The sequence below is a fragment of the Xiphophorus couchianus genome, chromosome 21 (genome assembly GCF_001444195.1).
Source record: "Xiphophorus couchianus chromosome 21, X_couchianus-1.0, whole genome shotgun sequence".
NCBI classification, from domain to species: domain Eukaryota; kingdom Metazoa; phylum Chordata; class Actinopteri; order Cyprinodontiformes; family Poeciliidae; genus Xiphophorus; species Xiphophorus couchianus.
In genome coordinates this window covers 6281311-6303333 of record NC_040248.1, presented here as the reverse complement: position 1 = coordinate 6303333, position 22023 = coordinate 6281311, and the positions used below count along the sequence as shown (strand labels likewise).

Genomic DNA, 22023 nt, shown 5'->3' with positions numbered 1-22023 from the left:
ACTTGCAGCTGGAGGACGTCCATTTATTTGGGTTGTTTGCATATGTACACTTACTGCTTTGCTAGCAGTACAGGCAGAAAACTCCCTGGATCGTAACGGGCAAAGACAGGTGACAAGTGTTTGGTGAGCAAGAAGTGTGCTTAGGCAGAAAGTACAGCATTGGCGGATGTAATTAAATCTCTAGTTCCAAAAAGCAAAGATTAAGTGTGTGTTTAATGGATCAATAATGATGGACAGATAAGACAACGACAATTAATCAAAGTGCTTAGAAAACAGAACACTTAGGCAAGCAATTAATATGTCACGGAAACCTCACAGGGATAAAGATAATTCAGTTAAAATAAATGCAAGAACAGCTTCAAGGGATATTACTTGAGATTATCATCATTGATTTGTCTACATCTGTGTGGGAAAGTATCGTTAATATCCATATTGATTCTCCACTTTGTTTTCAGAGGCTTTTGATAGACGCCACTCAAACGCTGCATCTCATAAAACTCCCAGTTTTAGATTTCATTACACCATCCAGACGGTTCTTTCATTTCCTCAAGGAGCGTTGGGAACATCGATTTGCTCCCAGACAGGAAGCACGAGTTCAGTCCCCGCTTTGATGAAATGCATCTCAAATTTTATATTGGAGTAATAGTGCATCAAAAACAACTGGGACTCTGAGCACACCCCCCTCTTCCCAAGTCAATATGGCTGCTGGCCAGGACGAGCTAATTTCTTTGGCCTCAGATGCTTTGCATAACATGAGTTGAACATACTCGCAGAATAAGCACAGACAGAGGCAGGAATGGAAGAGGGCCACATTGTGTATTATAATCACTGCCAATAACCAACAGGCAGCTGGGCTTGACTGGACACTGCACTGCACATTATTCCTGTCATGCATTCAAAGCAATTTTAGAGCCCTATAACCTAATGACAATAGAAGTAAAATAAAAGTTAAAACTGAAAGTGTTTGATTCCTCCTTTTGATCATGTTTGTAGTGGTTCTCCATGTTGGACTCCTGGGATCTGGTGGCTCAGTCTCATGTAGCTGGTTTTGTTTTTGGCTTCATAATCCTGGATCCTCAGAGGGAAATCTGAGACTTTTTCTGCTTGAAATGCTTCCCTCTTGTCACCTCACTCACTGACATTAACAAGATGAAATTGGGGGGGGAAGAAATTAAATAGTAGCCGTGTTGTTTTGAACCAATGATTTGAGATTCCTCTTGCACTGAAAACAACTGACGGTGTTACAGGATTACACTTGATCTCATGCAATTACAGGGAATGGAGAAACCATAGCCATGGATAAATATCTATTTCTACAATAACACCAAATGTACTTTAATATCCACAGTCAAACAATCTTTCTACAACCACAGAAGCTAATATTTGGAGTCTTTCTTCTGCTTTTCGGGAATATAACCAATCAGTACCAAGGAAAATAAATTGCACTCTTGGTTGGTTTGCAAATGGCAGCCAATGGAACACTCCTTGTTTTATTTAGAATAATCTACTCGAAACTGGTTCAAACAAGAAGCCTGCCACACATCCTAGATTTGTTCATGTGCAGCAGCTCTTGAAGCTCCAACTACAACCGCACTCAGTCCCCATTCTTTGAGAATCTCCCCCAAACACACACACAAAAAAAAAAAAAAAAAAAAAAAAAAAAAAAAAAAAGAGTAGAAATGCCACAGTCCTCCCAAGGCTGTGGAAGCTTTCCTGTTGCTTGTTGACTCTTTTCAACAATAGTTTTTCCTTTCATTAAACTTTCCATTTACATGCTTGGGTACAGACAGTGGCAGTTTCTGATATGGGTGACACGGGCAACCACTCAACATTTTGTGGTGGGCAGCAAGAGCTCAACGTTGTACTGACTGAACCCGATTGGTCTTAACACACCACACATGGCAGGTGTGTAATACTGGTGAAAAATCACTGGGGAAAAAAAAAATAGAAACAAGCCATGTGAACTAGGCGTTATGCAATTTGGTATGTGCGCTGAGGGTTGGTGGAGGCAGAAAGGTGGTTTGCCCAGGGCGCCATAGAGGCCAAGACCGCCTCTAGATACAGAACTCTGAGCAGTGAGATCCTTCTATAATGACCTTTGGTGGATTAGCACCTTGCACAACTTTCTGCAGTCTTTGTTGCTTTTAGCATAGCATTTCTGCATTAAAAATAGTTGTATTGTTCTTATGTATAGTTGCTAGAAACTCATTAGCTGTAAGCCATAAAAAGAAATTAAAAAATTACATTGTATTGTGCCATAATGAATATATGTACTGTTTTTGTTGTGGCATTCATATTTATTCACTGAAATTAATTAAGTCTTAGGTTATTTTCTAATTTACTGACACGCATCCGAAGTGTCAGACACTGTAGCTGTTATAGTTACATGCATTAAGAGCTCAAAACAAAGTTTGCAAGCAACAGAGGTGAGAAAACTGAAAGGGTTTAATTGAATAAACCAAAAATAAAAGGTGTTGCTTGAACAGAACAATCAAAGGAACGAGAGAGAGCGATTCAAACAACGTCTAAACTTCAGATGGAGGTAAACAAAAGATAAACAAAGAAACTCAAGAAAACTTTGTTAAGAAGGTGACATTTGACACACAGTAGGTATAACAATTAGCAAGCTAAGACCAGGTGTGAAAAGGAGGATACAAAACAAATGAAGGTTGTACAAGGATGTATAAAGACAGAAAGAACCAAAAATTAAGTATTGAATAAACCAACAAACTAGGATCTGTCATTCTCAGCTTCTATGCTAAGATAGTTTGAAATATTTAAAGCGTGGTTGATAAATTTTTCTTTTAGAGTAAAACTCAATATCTAAACTTGCAGCTGCCAGTAGATAGCTGCATCTGAAACAATAAAAGACATTTAGACAAGAAGAAAGCTCGTTTGTGGACTTGTCTTGAACATCTCCACCATATTTCTTTTTTGCATCCAGTAGCTTTGAATACATCAGTTTAATAGCTGAGCTTCAGTCCAATGGACATTTATAACTAAATTATTTCCCACCTCCTATATAATAGGAAACAAATTCATTTAGAAGACATTAGTTGTCCAGTAATTTGGTAACTTCCTTTCCAATGAAAAGTGGTTTCTATTTCTAGATAAATCTAATTTTTAGAAATTGAAAAAAGAAAAAGCAGTGTGATTTCTTATGGGCACCAATATCATCAGTTTTATGACTCATTTCTAATGAGCAATTTCTTCCCGTTTGATTTTAGTGTTTATTAAACGTAATTTCTTTTCACCTAAAGTCAAAGTTTGAGACTTTCCTCACACTTTGGCAAAGTGGCAAAGATACATCAAAAATAACTTTAACTCGATGTGGAATTCTTTGAACTGATTAGTCGGTGTTTGCTAAGAAAAAGTTATAAAAGCTTTTGCATCTCCTTGGATTTTTACTGTGTTCCTTTTCCATTTTCTAACGTACTGAGCAAATCCTTTTATTGCTCAAAAAGAAAAACCAGGTCCAGGCAATAATCAACAGCTACAAGCTAAAGAGTTAAATGACGTTCAAAATCCTTCAACACTTACAGTAGTCTGAAAATGACTTTGTAATTTTATCACCCTTAAATATTTTAGGTTATATAACATTTTAATGTCCTATGAAGACAAAGTAAACATAAAAGGTACGTAATGATTCATTTGCCAAAAGAATAAAGTTATCCAAACAAACTTGGGTTTAAGTGAGAAAGTAATTCCCATCTAAACCTGAGCTCTTGGTGACAACAACTATAATCAAGCTTTTGCAATAATTGGCCATTTTCCAACATTACAGTATAGGAGTTTAGGCAAGCTTTTCTTTGCAGAAATGTTTCATTTCCACCACATTTGATTGCATTTATTCGCATGGACAGCCTGTCCAAGGTCATGCCACAGCTTCTGAATCAAGTTTAAGCCCAAATGTTGACCAGGCCAGTCAAAAATACTTCATTTTTGAGCTTTTGCTCCACTCTTAAACAATGGCTCCAATGTAAACTTTCACAAAAACCTTTAGGATTTTCAGTAAACCTGAAATGGGCCTTTGTGTTCTTTTGGATCAGCAGTTGTTTACAGTTTGGCACTCCTCTGTGGATGCCATTTTTGCACAGTCTGTTTCTGCTGTTGAATCATGAACATCGGCATAAGCTGAGATACATCAGGCCCGTAGTGCTTTAGAAGTTGTTTTGTGTACTACTGGATGAAACCCTGATGCGTTTCTGAAGTAAGTTTGGTAAGGCCTGTATCTGTTCTGAAGGTTCGAAATTGTTCCATGTTTTCTCCATTTGTCGATGAAGTCTCTCTCTGTGGTTCTCTGAAGTCCCAAAGCTTGGGAAATGGTTTTGAAAACCTTTATAAACTAAAAGGATCAATAACTTTGTTTCTATGGATTGAGGCACGGTGTAGTGATGGGACATCTGAAGCCAAGGCTCAGAGTCGTGTACCAAGCAAAAAGGGGGCATTTTCAGAAAGCAACTCACAAACACAAAGCATACTACGTCTGAATCAACAGCTGGACTCCCAAAAAACTAAAGCCCCTCATCTGGAGGTATGGATTTAACCAGTTAATTCATTCAATTGATTTGATTGGCAGCAGACAGTATTCACTGGATGAGTAAAGGCGCTACTTTAAAACTCCTCAAACGACATCTCAGCCACCACTGTCAATTAGGAATGAGACTGCAGTAGATGGCAAGAAGCAAATTGATCATTTCATAATAATGGCATGATTTAGTTCAGTGACAAACCAGCCAGAGTTTCAGTGCAGCCGCAGCAGATGTCGCTAGTGAGCAATGAATGAAGCATCAAGTAATGAAACTTCAGGCAAAGCAATGGGCTGGGAAGCCTTACTGCTTCACCAGGCTTCATTTGGCCATCACTAGCATGATGCATGTTGCTGTGGTGAGGGCTATCACCTACACAAGTAAACAAAACATCAGTAAAAATGGAGAAAATAACTTAAAATGGGAACTTACAGTGGTAACACAAGAAGCGGACAGACAGGGCAATGGAAGGATCCTTTGACAAACAATGAAAATCCAGCAGCCATCTTCTTCTTCTTCTTCTTCTTCTTCTTGAAATTTCTTGCCGGTTGTCAAAAAACGTTAGGTGAGCGTTACCGCCACCAACTGGTAAGACGTGTATCCAGCAGCCTTGATGCTGTGATTGCTGAAAGAATGCAGGTGGTTAATTATGAATAGGGTGCAGCTGGGAGAGAAGACAAACAGGTAAACTCAGAGAAGATGAATAATAAAACAGAAGGAGCTGAAAAAAGACTGAAAGGATCTACAACAGGAGAGTCCAAGTTCAGTCCTCAAGAGCAACTTTTAGATGGATCCCTTTATCAACACACCTGAATCAAATGGCTTAATCCCCTCATTGAAAATGTAATTCAGCTCTGCAGAAGCAAGGTAATGAGTCATTCATTTATGTCAGGTGTGATGGAGCAGTGGTGCATTTTAAAGGTGTATTCAAAGACTGATCCAGAACCAATAGAGAAAAAAAACTGACAATGAATACAAATACACAAGAATAAACCAAGGAACTAATCATAAAAGCCTAAACATGTATGGCAACATCTTGAATTAATTACACCAAGATCTTTTGCACATATATAAGCTGAAAGGAAAAGATAAAAGTACAAACACCCCAGAATCGTGACGACTTCATGTTGTCAGGCTTTTTCTGTTTAGGTGGTTTCCTGATTCTAATTGTGTGGCAGTTATCATGTGTGTTACAACCCGTAGATTGAGTCTCAGATGGAGCAGGTTGTAGCACAAATTGTAAATTAAACATGAAGGCAATAACTAAAAACATCTCAATTATTTTCCACCTGCTCTGGGATTTACAAATTGAATGGAAGCAGAAAAAAAAATCTTCAAGGTTTCCAAGGCCAAATAACAAAAATACACTCCTTCTGGCTGGAAAAGAAAGTCAACTCTTTTCTGAATAAAACCAAAAGTTACAGTTCCTGAGCTCCCTGGCTGGCCAGAGAACAGTGTTAGTTAAAAGAACCCCAATCAAACTTCCCATCTAAACAAACTTTCTAACAGTGGACACCTGGAGGTCAGTAAGGTTAGGGAAATTGATCTCAGCTTTCCAAAATATGTGTTTAATTATGGTTGCTGCATGACTTAACAACAGGGCAACTCCTTCTGACTCAGTACCAGTTGAATTTGAAGAGTATTTTCTTCTTGTTTTCAAAAAAACAACTTTATTTTGTTTGCTGTTTGTTCCACGTTGAAAAACACATTCCAACAAATCATTAAAACACATTATGACAGATGTGCCCATTTGCAGATGTCTAACCAGATATATGAATTATTGCGGGGATTCTAATAATGTTCTCTTTTTTTCAGTGTCTTATGCGTTCACTGGAGACATACTATATTTAAAGTGAAAACTTCAAAATAAAAACCAAAGATGCAAGGTTTTATTCCCTCATGACATGATTCAAATGGATGAAAATCAAAAGAAAAATCATCTTTTTTTCTTAAAGGAACAGGTATGATAACAGACAGCAGAGTGTGAATATGAGTGAGATTATCACACGCCTACTAACTTCTAGCCCGAGCACTTTAAATCTCCGTAGCTTCATAGCTTGCATGCCACATAGCTTCACATCTTAAATCAATATACGACCACAATGTATTTTGAATTGCTATTTCCCTGTGGCACAGTTATGTCAGGAGTAAATATGGAACATTGTTAACTATGTATTACATGTAGAGCAGAAGATGTCATGTCAACATTGTCTCCATGGCTTTAATATAGGCCGCCAGACGCTCCTCTGGGAAATCTGTGTTCAACAGAAGTGAGCAGCCATTTTTATTATATTTCAACATGCATTGGATACAGAAGTGTCAGGCTAGTCTTGGTCCCATGTGAGAGAAAAAGTTGTCCCCCTTTACCTCTGTTGTCCTGAACTGTTAGAGCAGCCAGCGAACTTGGTTTAGGGGGAGAGAAATGAAGTTGAATGACATTAAAAGCAGCCTGGGATATTGATCACAGGGTTAGGGGTTTATTTGGGGCTCAAAAAGTTGGTTTGACCTAGAACTGAGAAGGAGAATAGTCTGAATAAATGAGTAACCTTTAAAAGCTGTCAAATTGTCATGTTTGAAGTTTGCCATAAGGCATGCTCCCCCGCATGCAGAAAAAATATTAATGACAGCAAGCATGCAGGTGTTCTGGTTGGAAGAAGCCATAATTCAACTTTTTGGTTTTTTTGTGAGAAAGCAATGCAGAATAGTCACACCCTGAAAACAGCAAACATGGTGATGGCAGAATCATGCTGCGGGGAGGGAAGATAAAGTGGCCATAATAATGATAGTAAACATACAGCCATAGCTACAGATGAATGCTTTAGGTTAGGCTGGATGATACCAGGTAAATATGAAATTGCAATATTATTTTGACCCTACCCCACATTTCCCTGCCAACAATAGTTCCCCTCTGTGGTCAATTAGCTTCAGCATCTTAGTCAACAAATTCTGTGGAGGCTGTAAAAGACACTGGGGTGGAGGTTCACTTTCTAAAACAACAAACTTACAGTAGGCCTGCTCGATTATAAACAAAATTATCATCAAATTTACTTCGATCAACTTAGATTATTAATTTCTGTAATTGGTTAGCAATGAGCTGTGTAGGTCATTAATATTTTTTCTGATATATTTTTGTTGAATCTTCCCTTGAAATGACTGAAAAAACATTAAAAATTAAATAAAAATAAACACAATAAGATCATCCATATGCTGTACTTTGGCAAATTGTATTCAGAAAATATTACACAAGCAAACTATAATTTGATTTACAGTATTTAACTTGGTTATTTATTAAAATGCTTAATTATGAACAAAATGAAACTGATTTGTAATAACTGCATGGTGGCAGTTCTGCCCAAAGGAGTGGGTCGGAACACCTGCAAACAATTGTGAGAAACCTGTGCACAGAAAAAATCAGTTTAAAAGACAATTGTCCCTGATACTGACCAAATGTGTGTAAGGTTCAAAATTCAAAAGTTATAAAAAATAAATCTCTATAAAGTTTTCTGGCCTCTAGCAAATAGAAATTAATTTGTTGATTCTAACTTATCTAAAACAAGAGAAAGTTAGTCTGATTTAATTTCAAACATTGAGAAGAAAATATTTTTATATAGTGCATGTAAACTTCTGGTTCCAGCTGTATTGTCAAAATGTGCTTTCTACCCTCTGATTTATAAATTCTGTAACTTGGTCATGAAAACTGAGTAAATCCTGTTTTAATGAGACATTTCAATCACATTCACCTATAAGTGTATTGTATATCTCCCTCTAAAGCTTTTTGTTTGTCTTTTGGCACTCAATAACTGAGCAATATTGTATATCCCTTTGTTAATTATTCTAAGGACAAGTTATGCTTATTGACAAACGCACCATTATGTCATTGTCGATAACTCATTATCTTTCCACACACATCCATTAGACGCAGAAGAATCCGTTGACGTTGATGAATGGCAGTAGAATTTTTAATGTCTGTGTAATTGCTTACAGCTATACCGCACTGAATTATAAATCATTCACGTCTCTTTATAAGCTGCTTATTATTGTTAGAGATACAATACCGCTGTACGATGAAGCTGATGTTATGTTGTCGTCGTGTCGTGATGTAAAAACTGGAACTCCTATTTATTTCAAAACTGAGTTATGCTAAAAACGGTACTACTGAGTCCAATATGAGGTGGAATTTACACTCAGTATAAATCTAGCTGTTCTAAAGCAAGGAATGTGTTAGAAAACAGTAAACCATACTAGAAAATAGCTTTAAATTGCTGTGTATGGCAAAAAACGAACACATCGTAGAGAACAGTGAAGCATGGAGGAGGCAGCTTCATGCTGTATGGTGGGGTTTATTCAGAAGGAAAATGGAAGCTCTTCAAAATCAGTGGGCTGATGGATAAAGGACAATCCTAGAAGAAAACCTGTTAATGGCTGAAATTAGGGTTTAATGATTGGAAAACATGAAATTGCTGTTATTGTTGAAAACTGCGATATTTTTGTAATTAAGCTTTGTGTCATCTCAGTGCCCTCTCTACCGTACATGATCTTTAGGATCTTTGTCACCAAAATATGTATCAGATGTGGGCCATAAATGTTTATCTATCTGGACAAACATGTTATTGGCAAGCAGAGTTTCATTCTGTGCTACTTGAAATGTTCTAACCTTCTACGACTGCACTTAAGCTGTATTTTGTGAGTAGGACATGAAAAACCTTGAAAAGTAATGACAATTGCAATTCAGTGCATTACAGTGCTCCCATTGAGATCTGTTAGAATGGCCCTGTCAAAGTTCAGACCTCGAAAAACTGTGGCAAGGCTCGAACATTGCCTCCGTGTCCGATTTGTTTCAGTTTGAGCTGTTTTGCAAAGACGGATAGGGAGAGCTGCTTTTAAAATGTATTTACTCAGGTGAGCATGCTAAATCTACATGGCACACTCTCCAGAATTTTTTTTATATATTGAAAACCTCACAGTGATGCACTCTGTTGTGTTGCTCAATTACAAAAATTCATCCTTTGAGGCTGTAACTTGATACATTGTAAAAAAAAAAAACATATCAACGCTCCATGAATACATTTGCAAAGTACAATAACTTTGAGAATTTGTGTGGAATTCTTCGACTTGTGTTGCACGTTTCTCTGTTCCTAAGATAGAAATCTCTGGCATCTGTTCTGGAAGTTGGGTCAAAAGTAAAACTGCAACTATTAATTGCAACCATTACTGTCTCTGTTAGAGAATTATCCTCATATTACACATTAGAAGATGAAATGTAACTAACATTTTGCCATCTTAAAACCCTCTCGAGCAACATGAGCACAGAATCCTTTCACACCCCATCCTGCTGTTTGAAAGGCAGCAATGTAAGCATGTTCTGAGGCACGTCGCCCCCGCAGCCTTTTACCTGACCTCCTGCTGTTATTTTTATTGTTGCTGCTGCTATCTCTGATTGTTTATCTTGTTTTATTTACAACTGCAGCTGTTTTCTCATCTCTCACCTCCATCTTCTCTCCCTGTTGTGGCCAAAGTCAATTGTTCATTGAGGGGTTACCAGGAAGAAATGTAATGATTTAATAGATATCATGAGTGATCTCAAGTGTTTGACCGGTGTTTTATAGGATAGGAAATGTGTTTGCGAAGGACACTGAGAAAACACTCAAGAGCATCATTAAAACAGTAAAGTATACAACAATATAACTTGAAACGCTTGCTGCAGGAAAATGTTGTTTCTGAAGCATTATTGACCTCTAGTGGTTGGTTTAGGAAATGAAGTGAATAAAATCAAGCAAAGAAAGTTTTTTGTGAGAATAGGTAGAACTCAATGTCATATTATTACCCTCTAAATACATATTTTCTTAAAAAAACAAGCCTTTTCAATCAAACTGACATCATTTTAATTCTCAAACATTAGTCTTGGAGAGATTTCAGCAGGTAAGGGCTAATATTAAGCAACGGAAAATTGTGGAGGTGATTGCTGATTAAAGGTTTTATTGTCAAAGCAAAGTGAAACATGGTTAGTCAGCAACAAAAAAACTGATAAAATACAAGATTGGTAAAATCAAAACTACAACCATCTCCTTCTTTAATCAAAATATTTGATAGACACAAAACAGAGAGGCAATCAAATTTAATGCAAGCTTGAAATGATGAGTAAAATGATATGATTGGGCAAAATATGCTACCAACAAATCACGCCAAGCTTTCACACTTAGACAATCAGGAATGACTGTGGTATAGTAACTTCATTTACGCATGTAGAAAACATACTTTTCTCATGTTCTCATTTTCCAGTCCATGTGCTAATTCAGAGCAGCCAGCCTTTAAAAATCTTCTCATTTTTCCTCAATTGGTGCGTCATCCCTCGCTGAGGGGAATATTTCAATTTCCTTGATGATCCGTTTGGCAATGACATCGTTGTTTGCTGAGACCATTCTTCCAGACATCAAGTCAAATGGCCCGCCTAAGTTTAAAACAAAGCTTTTGTTAAGAAGTGCAACGCTGATATTTACAGTGATGATTAAAAACATTTGTTTTGTAGCACGACTGTAAAAGTGAATATACCATCAACGTCCAGAAGGATTCCTCCAGCTTCTTGGACTATTACTGCTCCAGCAGCGATATCCCAGCAGTGGATCCCGATCTCAAAGAAGGCCTCCACCGCCCCGGTTGCCACTAGACACATGTTGGTAGCAGCTGTTCCTGACCCTCGGAGCCTTGTTAAAACAGAAAATAGAAAATGTTAACTCAACAACAATCAACAATCAGACAAAGGTGTCCTGGAAAGAAACATATTCCATCTATGCTAAGAGGAATTGTTGAACCCAGAAGAATTTTATTTTTTGTTCCTGTGTGTTTTTTGTCAAATCTTTTGTTTTTTATATAATTTTTTTCAGGTTAGTAGGTTTCATTTCAAGATGGAAGCACAAAGCAAAATTTAAGGCTAATGTAATATCTGACTTTACCTCAGCTAGCGGCAGCTACATATGTAGCCTTAGTGCACCAGTTGCTCCAAGTTGTTTTTGTCAGTGTAACTTTAATACTTTTACTTATTTATGTGAAACTCTATTTTGAACCATATGTCAAAAGATAAGCTTGCTTTGTATGACATTTTAGAGAGCTAAAAGAAAAAGAAACTTTTAACAAAGTTTGATGATCGCCCAATCAGTTCACTATAATTGATGTTTTTGCATTTCTTTTGGCAAAGGAGATTTTTCAAACCGCAGTTAAAAATACTCAAACATAAAAGCAGAGTGACAAATGTCATTTTATGCAACAATTGTTGCATAAACAAATGATTATTACCGTCTATGTGATTACTACTGACTTGCCAGTAAAAAGCTTGATTTAGCAATGCTAGCAGCTGTTGGCTGAAGTTTTCTTCACACTGGTGGTTTAATGCCTCTTATTGTGCTTCATTTCTCTATGTGTAGCTATAATCAAAATCGATAGGATTTGAAAAAATGTTCAGTCAGAAGGAGACTTAAAAAAAACAACTGAAAATGCACCACTAGCTTAGCTTAACGTTAGCTTCAGAGGTGTAACCTAATGAACATTTCTGAATTAGTAGTTTGAGCAAAATTACTATTTTAAAAGTTAAAGGGTTTTTTCAAACTAACGTTTAAATATTTAAGTACGAGAATTAATTATTTTATATTATAAAATATAGCCTCAGCCTTGCTTATGGCTTGTAAAAGGAGCCACATGATAAAACCTCAAGCTGAAGTTTTAATAACTTTGCTTCAAATTAATGCTGCGCTTCATTTACTTCTGTCTGTCCCAATAACATTTAAGATTTAAAAAATAATGTCATTAGAAACATATATTTATCCTTAAAATAATACATCTGGATTTAAGGAGTTAATTTCATGTTCTTACTGTTGACTCTACTAAAAAGAAAAATCAAATGTGTTTTTAGACCCATTGTTAGAGGTTTTTATTGCTTACCTAATTTTAAAATGGCAAAATTTGGTCTTTAACTCATCGGTGTTTCAGGATTAAATTGCAGACATGTCATTCAACTTACCCATGAACTGGGATGCACAGAATCCTTTGCATGGTGGAAAGGATTTTGGTCACTTTCTCTGGACTCCTATCAATTCCATGTTCAGAAATGATAATGGACTTGTGGATATCTATAACAACAGAAGGTCAGAGAGATTTAACACTTTTGCTTGATATATACATGGTATATTTAATCTAAATATTAAAATGTGAATTCTATTTTTACCTTTCACATCAGAAACTTGAATGGGTTCATTGTTGCAGAATGCACCCTTCCCTTTCCTTGCTTTATACATCTTGTCCTCCAAGCAGCTGTACACAACACCAAACTCCAACTATAAACAGAAATTGTTTATTAAAGTGTCACATCAAGAGGTAAGAATGAAATGTGAATTTTTGTGTCTTTTTGACCTACTTGTTTATTGATAGCAAAGGCAATGCAAACTGCCACGAATGGGAACCTGTAAGTAAATAGCAGCATTTAGGTACAAATAATGGGTCATTGCATTGCTATACAAAGTTAATGAGATGCTGATTGGCTCTTTTGTTGAAAGATTTTACCTCAAACAGACACTGCACATGTTCATTATCTGCTTTTCTAAATATGGTTGGTCTTTTAATTTAATCTGTTTAGGGATTCTTTTTTTTTTTTAACTTCCTCATATTTTGAGTTTTTTCCTAGTAATTGTTCTTCATGTTTGTTTTTTCCCTCAAAGAAATACAATCAAACTGCAAGAAAACTAACTTCCTGGTTGCTTGAGATTCTTATACATCATGGATTTTTGCCAGATTCGTATATTACATAACATGGTGGCCAAACATCAGCATCTCTATTGCCCAAAATGTGCTCAACTGTCACCATACCCATGCACAAAGTTTGTGGTGCCGTCTACTGGGTCGATGATCCACGTAGGTTTGTCGGTCAAGATGCACGGCTCACCGTTTGCAACAGACTCTTCCCCAATGAAACTACAGCACAGAGGAGGAAGAGGAGCAAAATTAAATGAGGAATATCATAGTTGAGCCTTTGTGATTCTCACGTGTCTCTATGCATTGCTCACCAGTGTGTTCCTTCTCCGAATTCCTGCTTTAGAGACCCAATGATGATTTTCTCTACCCTCTCGTCAGTCTTGGTGACAAGGTCCACAGTAGAGCTCTTGGTCATCACTCTTATTTCACTCTCGCCAGCTTTTCGAATTTCCTAATTGTTCAGATTGTAAGTAGAACAGAATTATTCTCAATGTCACCCACACTTCAGCTTCTTAGTGCATTTATTGTTGCTATGTCGAAAAGAGAAAAACAAAGTTAGAAACTGTACCTCTCCAGCCTTTTTTGCAACAGCAACTGCAAAGTCATAAGCCTTTTGCCAAGGGTCCTCCATTTTATTTCTGCTACAAGGTTGTTTGGAAGAGTCTGTAAAATAAAACAAAGACTGTAAAATTGCAACAACATCCCATAAAACGTGGGTCATTATTCGAACAACATGCAAATACGGCTTAATGTATGGAAAAATATGCCTGTAAAAAGGATTATTAGCGACTGGAGCCTCAGTGACTCTGAGGTGAGCAAAAGAATACAACAGCATCACCACAGACCTGCATCACAATTAGTACGCTTTCATTTCAGCAACATACCATATAAGTAAGATTTTTTCTGCATCAAAATCTGCCAGCATTGTTCCAAACCACCACCACAAGCCAGGATTGCAACACATTGTGTTGAAATTTGTCCTTATACTGCTTGTCAATTAGAGATAGTGACAAAAAAGCTTAGTATGAGTTAGGACATGATTTTTGTGACTGTATTCAACTATATCTGCCTGGTTGTGGAAGAAAACTGGCTTAAGTGACAACTTTCATGTTAAGGAAACTCCTTAAGTTAAATGTTAATGCTTCGTCTGCTATGAGGTAGATTGGTTTGTTTACATTATCTCAGAAGAACGTATAACATTTGATTTTAAGAAATATTGAGGGGTTTTTTAAGAAATATGCAGCTTCAGGGAAGAAATGTTGTTCCGTTAAGAAGTCAGTTTATTAATGTGATTAATGATATCTCACCTCAATCTATCAAGTACCATTTCCCATCCTCTCTTCTTTCATCTAAAATTTGACAACTGGTGAGTAAGACGACACTGATAATTCTATTAAAAATATTATAGGCAATAATCATTGATGAAAATTCAATGATGATTTCATTACAAAGATTAAGTCACCAACTAAAAGTTGAGGTAAATGGCAGCAAGACAACATTTAAGAACGAGTGGAACCCCGTTTGATGAGAAACAGCAGAAATAGTGAAAGAAAAACTCACCTTGAAAAGATATGCAGCCAGGTAAGCCTTCAGGTGCTAGTGATGCTTGTTTAAAAGGCCCAGACCTTTAAATTGACTCACTGTGGAGGCGAGGCAACTTACAAAGTTGCCTCGACGTGGGGAAAAGTACTAGAAGCCCCCAGGAGTTTCATTCCCATCAGCCCAAAGGAAAAAAACAGCTTTCTGTCTTTCAAAAAGGCAGACCTGAAACATCATGATGTCCCATTTGCTCTCAACTGAGAGCAATTAGGGTTGAGTAAGAAAGTGGAAAAATTTAAGGGAGCCTTCCTCTCACTCCAATGCAGGTGAAACAGGGAGACACACCCGTCTTCATATGATTCAACGCAACAACTGACATGAGAGGTTATTAAATAATGAGTGAATTCCTGAAGGTTGATGTCACAACATGTTTCAGGGAAGCTGATCGGAGTTGACATATGAGGAAGAAAACCTGTTGCTATAGATTATTCCATACCTTAAATTTCAACATATAAATGGGGTTTAAAGGTCTAGTCAAAGACCATATCGAAGTCCACTGTAATAATACAAAACTTATGTACAAAGAATGTACAAGTTTCAAACACAATATTCGTTAGCAAAATTAAATCAGTAAATAATCTCTCTCTTTCCACTCCTATCCAGGTTTCTGTACATCATCCTGAATAGACCATCTTCACTTTGAAGCACGGTGATGGCAACATAATGCTGTGGAAACGCAAAGTATCCCAAACAGAAAACAATCATACAATGAAAACATGTTTAATACGACAGAAGATATGGAAGAAAAATAGATTACTGGTCCAAACAAGTGATGACCTAACCTCTTTTTATATCTCTGCCCCAATTCAGATTGTTTTTATTATTACTATTTGGATAGTTTCTTGACGCATGAGATGTTATCATTTAAGATAGTGTATTAATGCACAATGACAAAAAAAAAAATTATTATGTATGTTGTTAATGCGTCCGTTCCTGTGGGCGTGTGTGTGTGTGTAGAGGGGGGGTGGGTGTCTGTTATCAGAGAAGCCACAGAGGCTCCTCAGCCTTGGGGGTGACCGATGAAGTGCCTCCGCATATCAGTTTTTTGCCAAATACCATCTCACACAATGCAGCTGGCCCCTGCTTTTTACCCTCGGGGGTGGGGGGGTGAAAACGAGGATTATTTTTACTTCCACTTCACAATTGTGCAGTATTTCTGTTGGATCGTCACATAAAATCCTGATATAGTACACCGCAGTTTATGTATAGATGCTAAGAAGGTTTAAAACAAAAGGGTTATGGGGATGTGAATACTTTTGCAAGGCGCTGCATCATAGCAAACAAAGCTGCTTGACAGTTTTATATTTCCTGACAGCTTTCCTGCTTCGTTCCCTTTTATTGTTTTCCAGTGGTGGAAAACAGTCTGAAAGATCCCCTGGTGAGCCCATGTAGAATAAGTGTCTGTTTCTCAGAGAGCCTGCCGGAAGCTGGATAAAGTCTTGACAACACATTCACAAACCATGTGAATTTCTACACAGATGGTGTAGAATAGAGCACATATCTGTGTGTTTAAGTCAGATTCTGCATTTCTTAGTATCCCTGTTGCTTGAAAAAGAAAACCAGACACCGCAACCATCCAACCCTCGAAGCTAAACAATAGATTGTGTTGACTCTTCGTCCAGGATGGTATTTACTTGAGGTTTTTCGCCCGGGAGTGACATAGTTTGCATTTTATTATTCAAATGCATGCAGTTAAGTCCTGAGGGACCAGAGGATATTTTCTGGATCGTCAAGCTTCTCCTGAAACTGTTGACAGTTATATAAAGTCACACCTTGCTGCAGGAAAAGTCGTTCAATTAGTGCTAAATGTTGCATGTCTCAAGAAAATGACGTTGCATCTTTCTTTTTGCTTCTGTTATTGCAAGATATATTATTGGCATTATGGCATCACTGTCTAATATTCTGCGCCTGTGTCAGAAAAAGGAGAGATGAACGTATTCTGACATGAAACTTAATGCGACCACACCTTGCATAGCTTCGCTTCATGTGTGTCGCAACATGTTAGACTCATGTCTGCTGTGTAGCCCTAAATGTTGCGCTAGTAACGGCAGAGCAGGGCCGCGTTAGAGCCCTCCCAAAGGAAGTTCTACGTCTGATCTCAAATTTTATTGGCGACAGCTTTGTTAAACAGCAGCAAAGCCGGCAGAAACCGCAGATCCATTCTTGTAAACAAGTTCCAGATCTCCAGGAAATCCTAATGCACCGGCTGCAGCTGAAATAAACAAACTGGCATTAGATTTAGGCAGATCAGTGCGGGTTATCATGTTGAAAGTTTTGTTTGAGAGAGAAGGAGGAGAGCAGCAGGAGAGGCGTTGTCACCCTGTTGTCCCCGTTGTGCACCGAACATAAGAGTCTCTGAGATGTTGAGAGGCAAGCGGAGGGGAAGTGATGGGACAAGCAAAACAAATGCATCAGTCCTGCCGTCTCCGTGGCAGCTCTGTTATGAATAATTTATCCGGGATGACGGATGTTTTGGATGTTTGGTTCCCCGGGATCACAGCTGCAAAATTGAGGCACTGATGTGGTGGTGGGAAACTGCTGAAGGTCAGCGGTTCACTCTGAAAGATAGTCTCTGAAACCCTGATGAGTTATTTAACACAAAGTTCTAGTTCTGGTAGGACTTTCTGGAGGTTCTTCTAGGGCATAATGTGAACTTCAGCATGCTGATGTAATAAAAGTGAGGCCTACATAATATCCAGGAGTTACATGACAAAGCATATGGATGTTCCCAACCATATCCTTTTGTAATTTGTCTGAGCAATACTATGTTATGTCTTCCTCACTCAAGATTCTTGAGTAAAACCACCTTTGTGCAACACCTTTGTGAAACTTACAGTTTTAGATCCCTAAACTTGGGGATTAAATCAGAATCACTAAACTTATGACGTACCTGGTCTCGCTGCTCTCACCATTGTAAATAGGTTTGTGTTTGAATTTATCGCTTGGAGATGCAGAGTTGTTTGATTTGTGAGAAGATCAGTAACAATCCGCTATTTGATGGGTGCAGCAGCCCAGGCAGGCAGACACTAGGCACCCCGACAGCAGTGACACACCCGACACCTCCCGGCACTTCTGCTAGATCCATTAGTGAAGGCCCAGCCAATGCCTGGACCACCCCGCCGCAATGGCTGAAACCCAGAAGAACAAAAGGACAGAATGCACAGCATCATCCTGCCTAGGGGTGAGCTAGAGAAAAAACATCCATCCATCCATTCCTGGTTACTTGCTAAGACTGTTTTTAGAGTTCTACTATGCTTAACATTTATATGAAGTATTCCTAGCAATGGACACATGTATTTGTAAGAACCATTGGCAGATTGTGAAGGGTACTTTTGTTGTAACCTTTGCGAGGAGAACTCAAAACTTAAAGGCAAATTACATGACAGTCACTAACTATATATGCACACTTCCTTTATACAAATATTTGGCCTTACTTTACCTCCAGCATCACTGTTACTTCAATTTCGTAACCATGAAAAATTTTATTGCCGTTTTCTTAACACTCCTCAGGCTCCTCAAAAGACCCTTTGGTCCCGTCGGAGTGTGAGCCTGATAAGACTTTATTGGTATTTCCTGCTTTTCCTGAAATTCAGAATATGAAGAATTTCACTGAAACCCCTAACAAGCATTTGCCTCCAAGTGCAGAATAATACAAGAGGAATTCAAAGTTTACCTTCAGGAAATGACACGTTTCAGAAAACATTTCGGGTCTCTCAGACAGGAAAGCTGAATTCAGGACACATGATGGACAAAACATATGGACATTAAAAGCTATCTAGAAAAAAATAAAAATGTGTATGTGTAGATAAATATAAAACGGTAATTAATTGACCTGATAAGATGTTTTTATCCACCTATATAACTGTTTCTTCGAAGTGTTGATAACTTTCTATGAATTAGACAGATAAAATTCAAAAGATATAAAAAAAATAGATTAATTGTTCTTGGCTATGACTTGTCCAGTCACTACAGCAAAGCTGCAGAATAGGATTTTGTTGTGTTCTTTTATACTTACAATACCCTTGCAATCATTTTTTATACACTTTGAAGTTTTTTCCCATTTTGCTTTGATGCATCCAGTCACTTCAATGTATTTTATTAGGATTTCACAACACAAAGTAGTGCATAATTGTGAGATGGAAGGAGAAGGACGTTATAGTTTTAACACACTTGCTTTTTCTCTAATTTCCTTCCAAGAAACAAAATTTCCTTGTGTGATTCTCAAAGTGGTCTTGTTTTTCTTTGGATGTTGGTTAAATTTTTCCGTTCAGTTTACCAAACCATAACAGTGGATCGTGTGCCTTGTTCTTTAAGAAAGTATCACTGTCAACAATTTGAGGACGCAAGAAGTGTTGGGCCTAACAAAAGCACACGAAAAAGTATCTGAAAATCATGTTTTTCCAGAATATAGAAAAAAAGAAATCCAGCAAAAACCTGAAACAAGATGTGGAAGGTGAGTCATCCTGCAGTCGATGATCTACTGTCCCAGCAGCATTTGCATATGGGTCACACTGTTTTAACAAGCTAAGTGAGTATTTGTCTGAAAATAGTCATGGACTGGACTGAAACTGAATGAATAAACATTCAGGTTGGAATCTAAAGATACTTTTTACAGTTGAATTCATCTATCACTTATTGTGTTTTAATCTGTACTGCAATAGATCTCAATTTAAACTGGTGTGTGAATTCAGAGCCTGTTTCTTCTTTCAATCGTGCCCCTAAAGTTTCTACCAAATACTATCCTCATCTTGATTGAATCTGCCAAACCTGTGTGGCCTCACAACGCCTGAAGTTATTAATTTCTTGGAAAACTGCTTAGAATTCTGCATGTCTCATTTTGCTCTCCGGGGGGTTTTACTGGTGACATGGTTGACATTTTGATTTTCTGGTGAAGCAGGAAACGCGAGCAGAGTTTGGTCAGGTTAACAGCCAGAGCAAGATGGGGTTTTTTAGGGAACAAGGGAAGAAGACAACAGCAATGCTGCCTTTAACAGTTACGGTCTTAGCCTGGTCCCACACATACCGAGCATTGTTATAAATCAGTGGATAAAAGTAAGAAACAAAACTGAAGCATTTTCTGAAATGATTTTGCCTGGAAAATGTATCCCTAAAAAGAACAAAACAATTAAGTTTTAAAAATTAAACAATCTTGTTATTTAATTAATTCTTGACTCATTTCTATGTCTTCTTAACCTCATGTGCTAAGAGTTATTTATAGTGGATGCAGCACCCTGAAGAAGTTAAAGCTAAGGACAGAAAGATGTAGATAAACCTCATAGTAAACGCATACAACAAAGTACAACTAAAATGAGTTATTATACAGAAAGTACAGAAGATGAAATGGGGATAAAAAACACAAAAGAACTCCATTGGGCCAGTATAGTGACATAATTAGGAAGCAGTGGGTATGGAAGTAAACAGAGTGTGGTAAAAGCAAGTGGTACAGCGCAAATCTTACTTGTCCAACTCTTTACAAAAGAATAAATCTTACAACAAAAACCTACAATCTACAGTTGTAGAATCACCAAGAAGTAAATTTGTCTCCCTCAATTATAATGTATCAAACATAATAGAATTTTGACTTTGCAATTTGATACCTAAATTTCAGCTTCTATGTCTTTAAGAAGCTCTTGCTCTTTATGACACTGATCACAACAATGCTTCTTATTAAGCCATTTACACACGTTCTCAGGAGTGTTGAACTGAGTAATAATTTGTAGGACAAGCTCAGTGGACTTGAAGTTTCAGCAGGTGTTTGCTAATTGCTGCTGCTGCTAGTCTGGAGGAGCTGTTTGGGGGAGCGGTGCTCTGTAAGGCAGAAGCTCAGCTGGAGACTCCAGTTCCAAGGAGGAGTTTTGTGGAAAAGGCGACACTTTGTGAGAAGTATTAATTAAGCACCCCCGAATGGTTGCCATGGGAGATTCAAGGATTCTTCAAACATGCAAAAATAATCAAAACAACACTCTAGGTATGTTTTTTGTTTGTTTGTTTTTATGAGGAGCAAACATATCGTAATAAAAAGCTCAAAAAACTTGATTTTACGTAATACCCTCTTAGAGACCTCACCTTGATGTTTGCTTGATCTTTTTGTCCAATTCTACTACATAAAACGCTGTGACATTGAAACACTCCCAAAGCATGTTGCTACCATAATTACAGTATTTATTTGAAAGCCTCATCTCGACTCCTTGGTAGTTTGGCCAAACAGCTACAATTTGTTTTAAATCCTCTTGCCATGAAAGATTTCTCGAGAATATATTTGGATTGTTTAGGTGGACAGATGCAAATTTCCACTGTGATTAAAGAAGGAGCTTGTTTCCTTCAGTCTAAGACAAAGACACTTTGACACTGGTTTTCTATGAGTTTCCAATTTATGGAAAAGCTTGATTTCTCTGAAAATCCCAAACTGTTTAATTTCTTCTGAACAAAAATTTGGGTCAGATAGTAAGTCAGTTGAAAATCTTTGGAATTTGCTTACAGGCTCAGTCTGTGCTTTGACACCCGCCAATTCTTGGTAGAATTTAAGTAAAAATATATATATACATATATATGGATGTATGTAAATATCTGAGCCTCTGAGCCTACTTGTGTGTGTGGTTCAAATAAATTCAAACTCGTGCACCCAATTTTTGTTTTTAAAAATGAATTGACTCAGTACATATAGTATAATTATACAACCCTGAAAAAAATGGTTCAAATGCGTCCCTAAAGACCCCAAATTAATAGGCCCGTGCTGAATGTATGTTAACATTACATAACTATATTTAGTACACCACTCTCGAATCACTTGGGGTAAATTTGTTGGGATAAGCCAGGAAATCACAGCTTCTGCAGAGAACAATACTGCCACTTGTTGGAGGTTACCAGGTCATAAAGTTGGAGAATGAGGACGTGGTTGGTTGAGGCATTAATGACTCCGTAAACAATAAGAGAGCATGAAAATTTAAAGACGCAGGGATCTGGCAGGATTGCTGCAGAGCCACTGGAGAAAAACCGGCGATAACGACACCGCCAAACTCCCCGCCTGCATACGAGCATGCACCACTGACTTCCAGAACACATAAAGTCTGGGTATGCTCGAGTAAAGTGTTTTAAAACCATTTGTTAGTCATCAGCAAACACAAGCTGGAGGGGAGAAAAAGAAAGAGCCCATGGA

The 22023-nt window shown here is 37.6% G+C and overlaps 1 protein-coding gene across 2 annotated transcripts; it reads right to left on the bottom strand.

Moving 5' to 3' along the window:
- Positions 1 to 10487: 10487 nt before the first annotated feature.
- LOC114136794 (inositol monophosphatase 1-like) lies at positions 10488 to 17547 on the bottom strand. Of its 2 annotated transcripts, XM_028005078.1 has the most exons (9): positions 14829 to 17547; positions 13837 to 13931; positions 13580 to 13719; positions 13383 to 13487; positions 12934 to 12979; positions 12745 to 12853; positions 12541 to 12649; positions 11079 to 11230; positions 10488 to 10977 (listed from the first exon to the last, which is right to left on the bottom strand). In XM_028005078.1, the coding sequence occupies exons 2-9, from the start codon at positions 13897 to 13899 to the stop codon at positions 10850 to 10852; spliced, it is 852 nt and encodes a 283-aa protein (XP_027860879.1). In that variant the 5' UTR covers positions 13900 to 13931; positions 14829 to 17547; the 3' UTR covers positions 10488 to 10849. The 2 variants fall into 2 exon arrangements, with proteins under 2 accessions (XP_027860879.1, XP_027860878.1); XM_028005077.1 differs by having other exon boundaries at positions 13837 to 17547.
- Positions 17548 to 22023: the final 4476 nt, after the last annotated feature.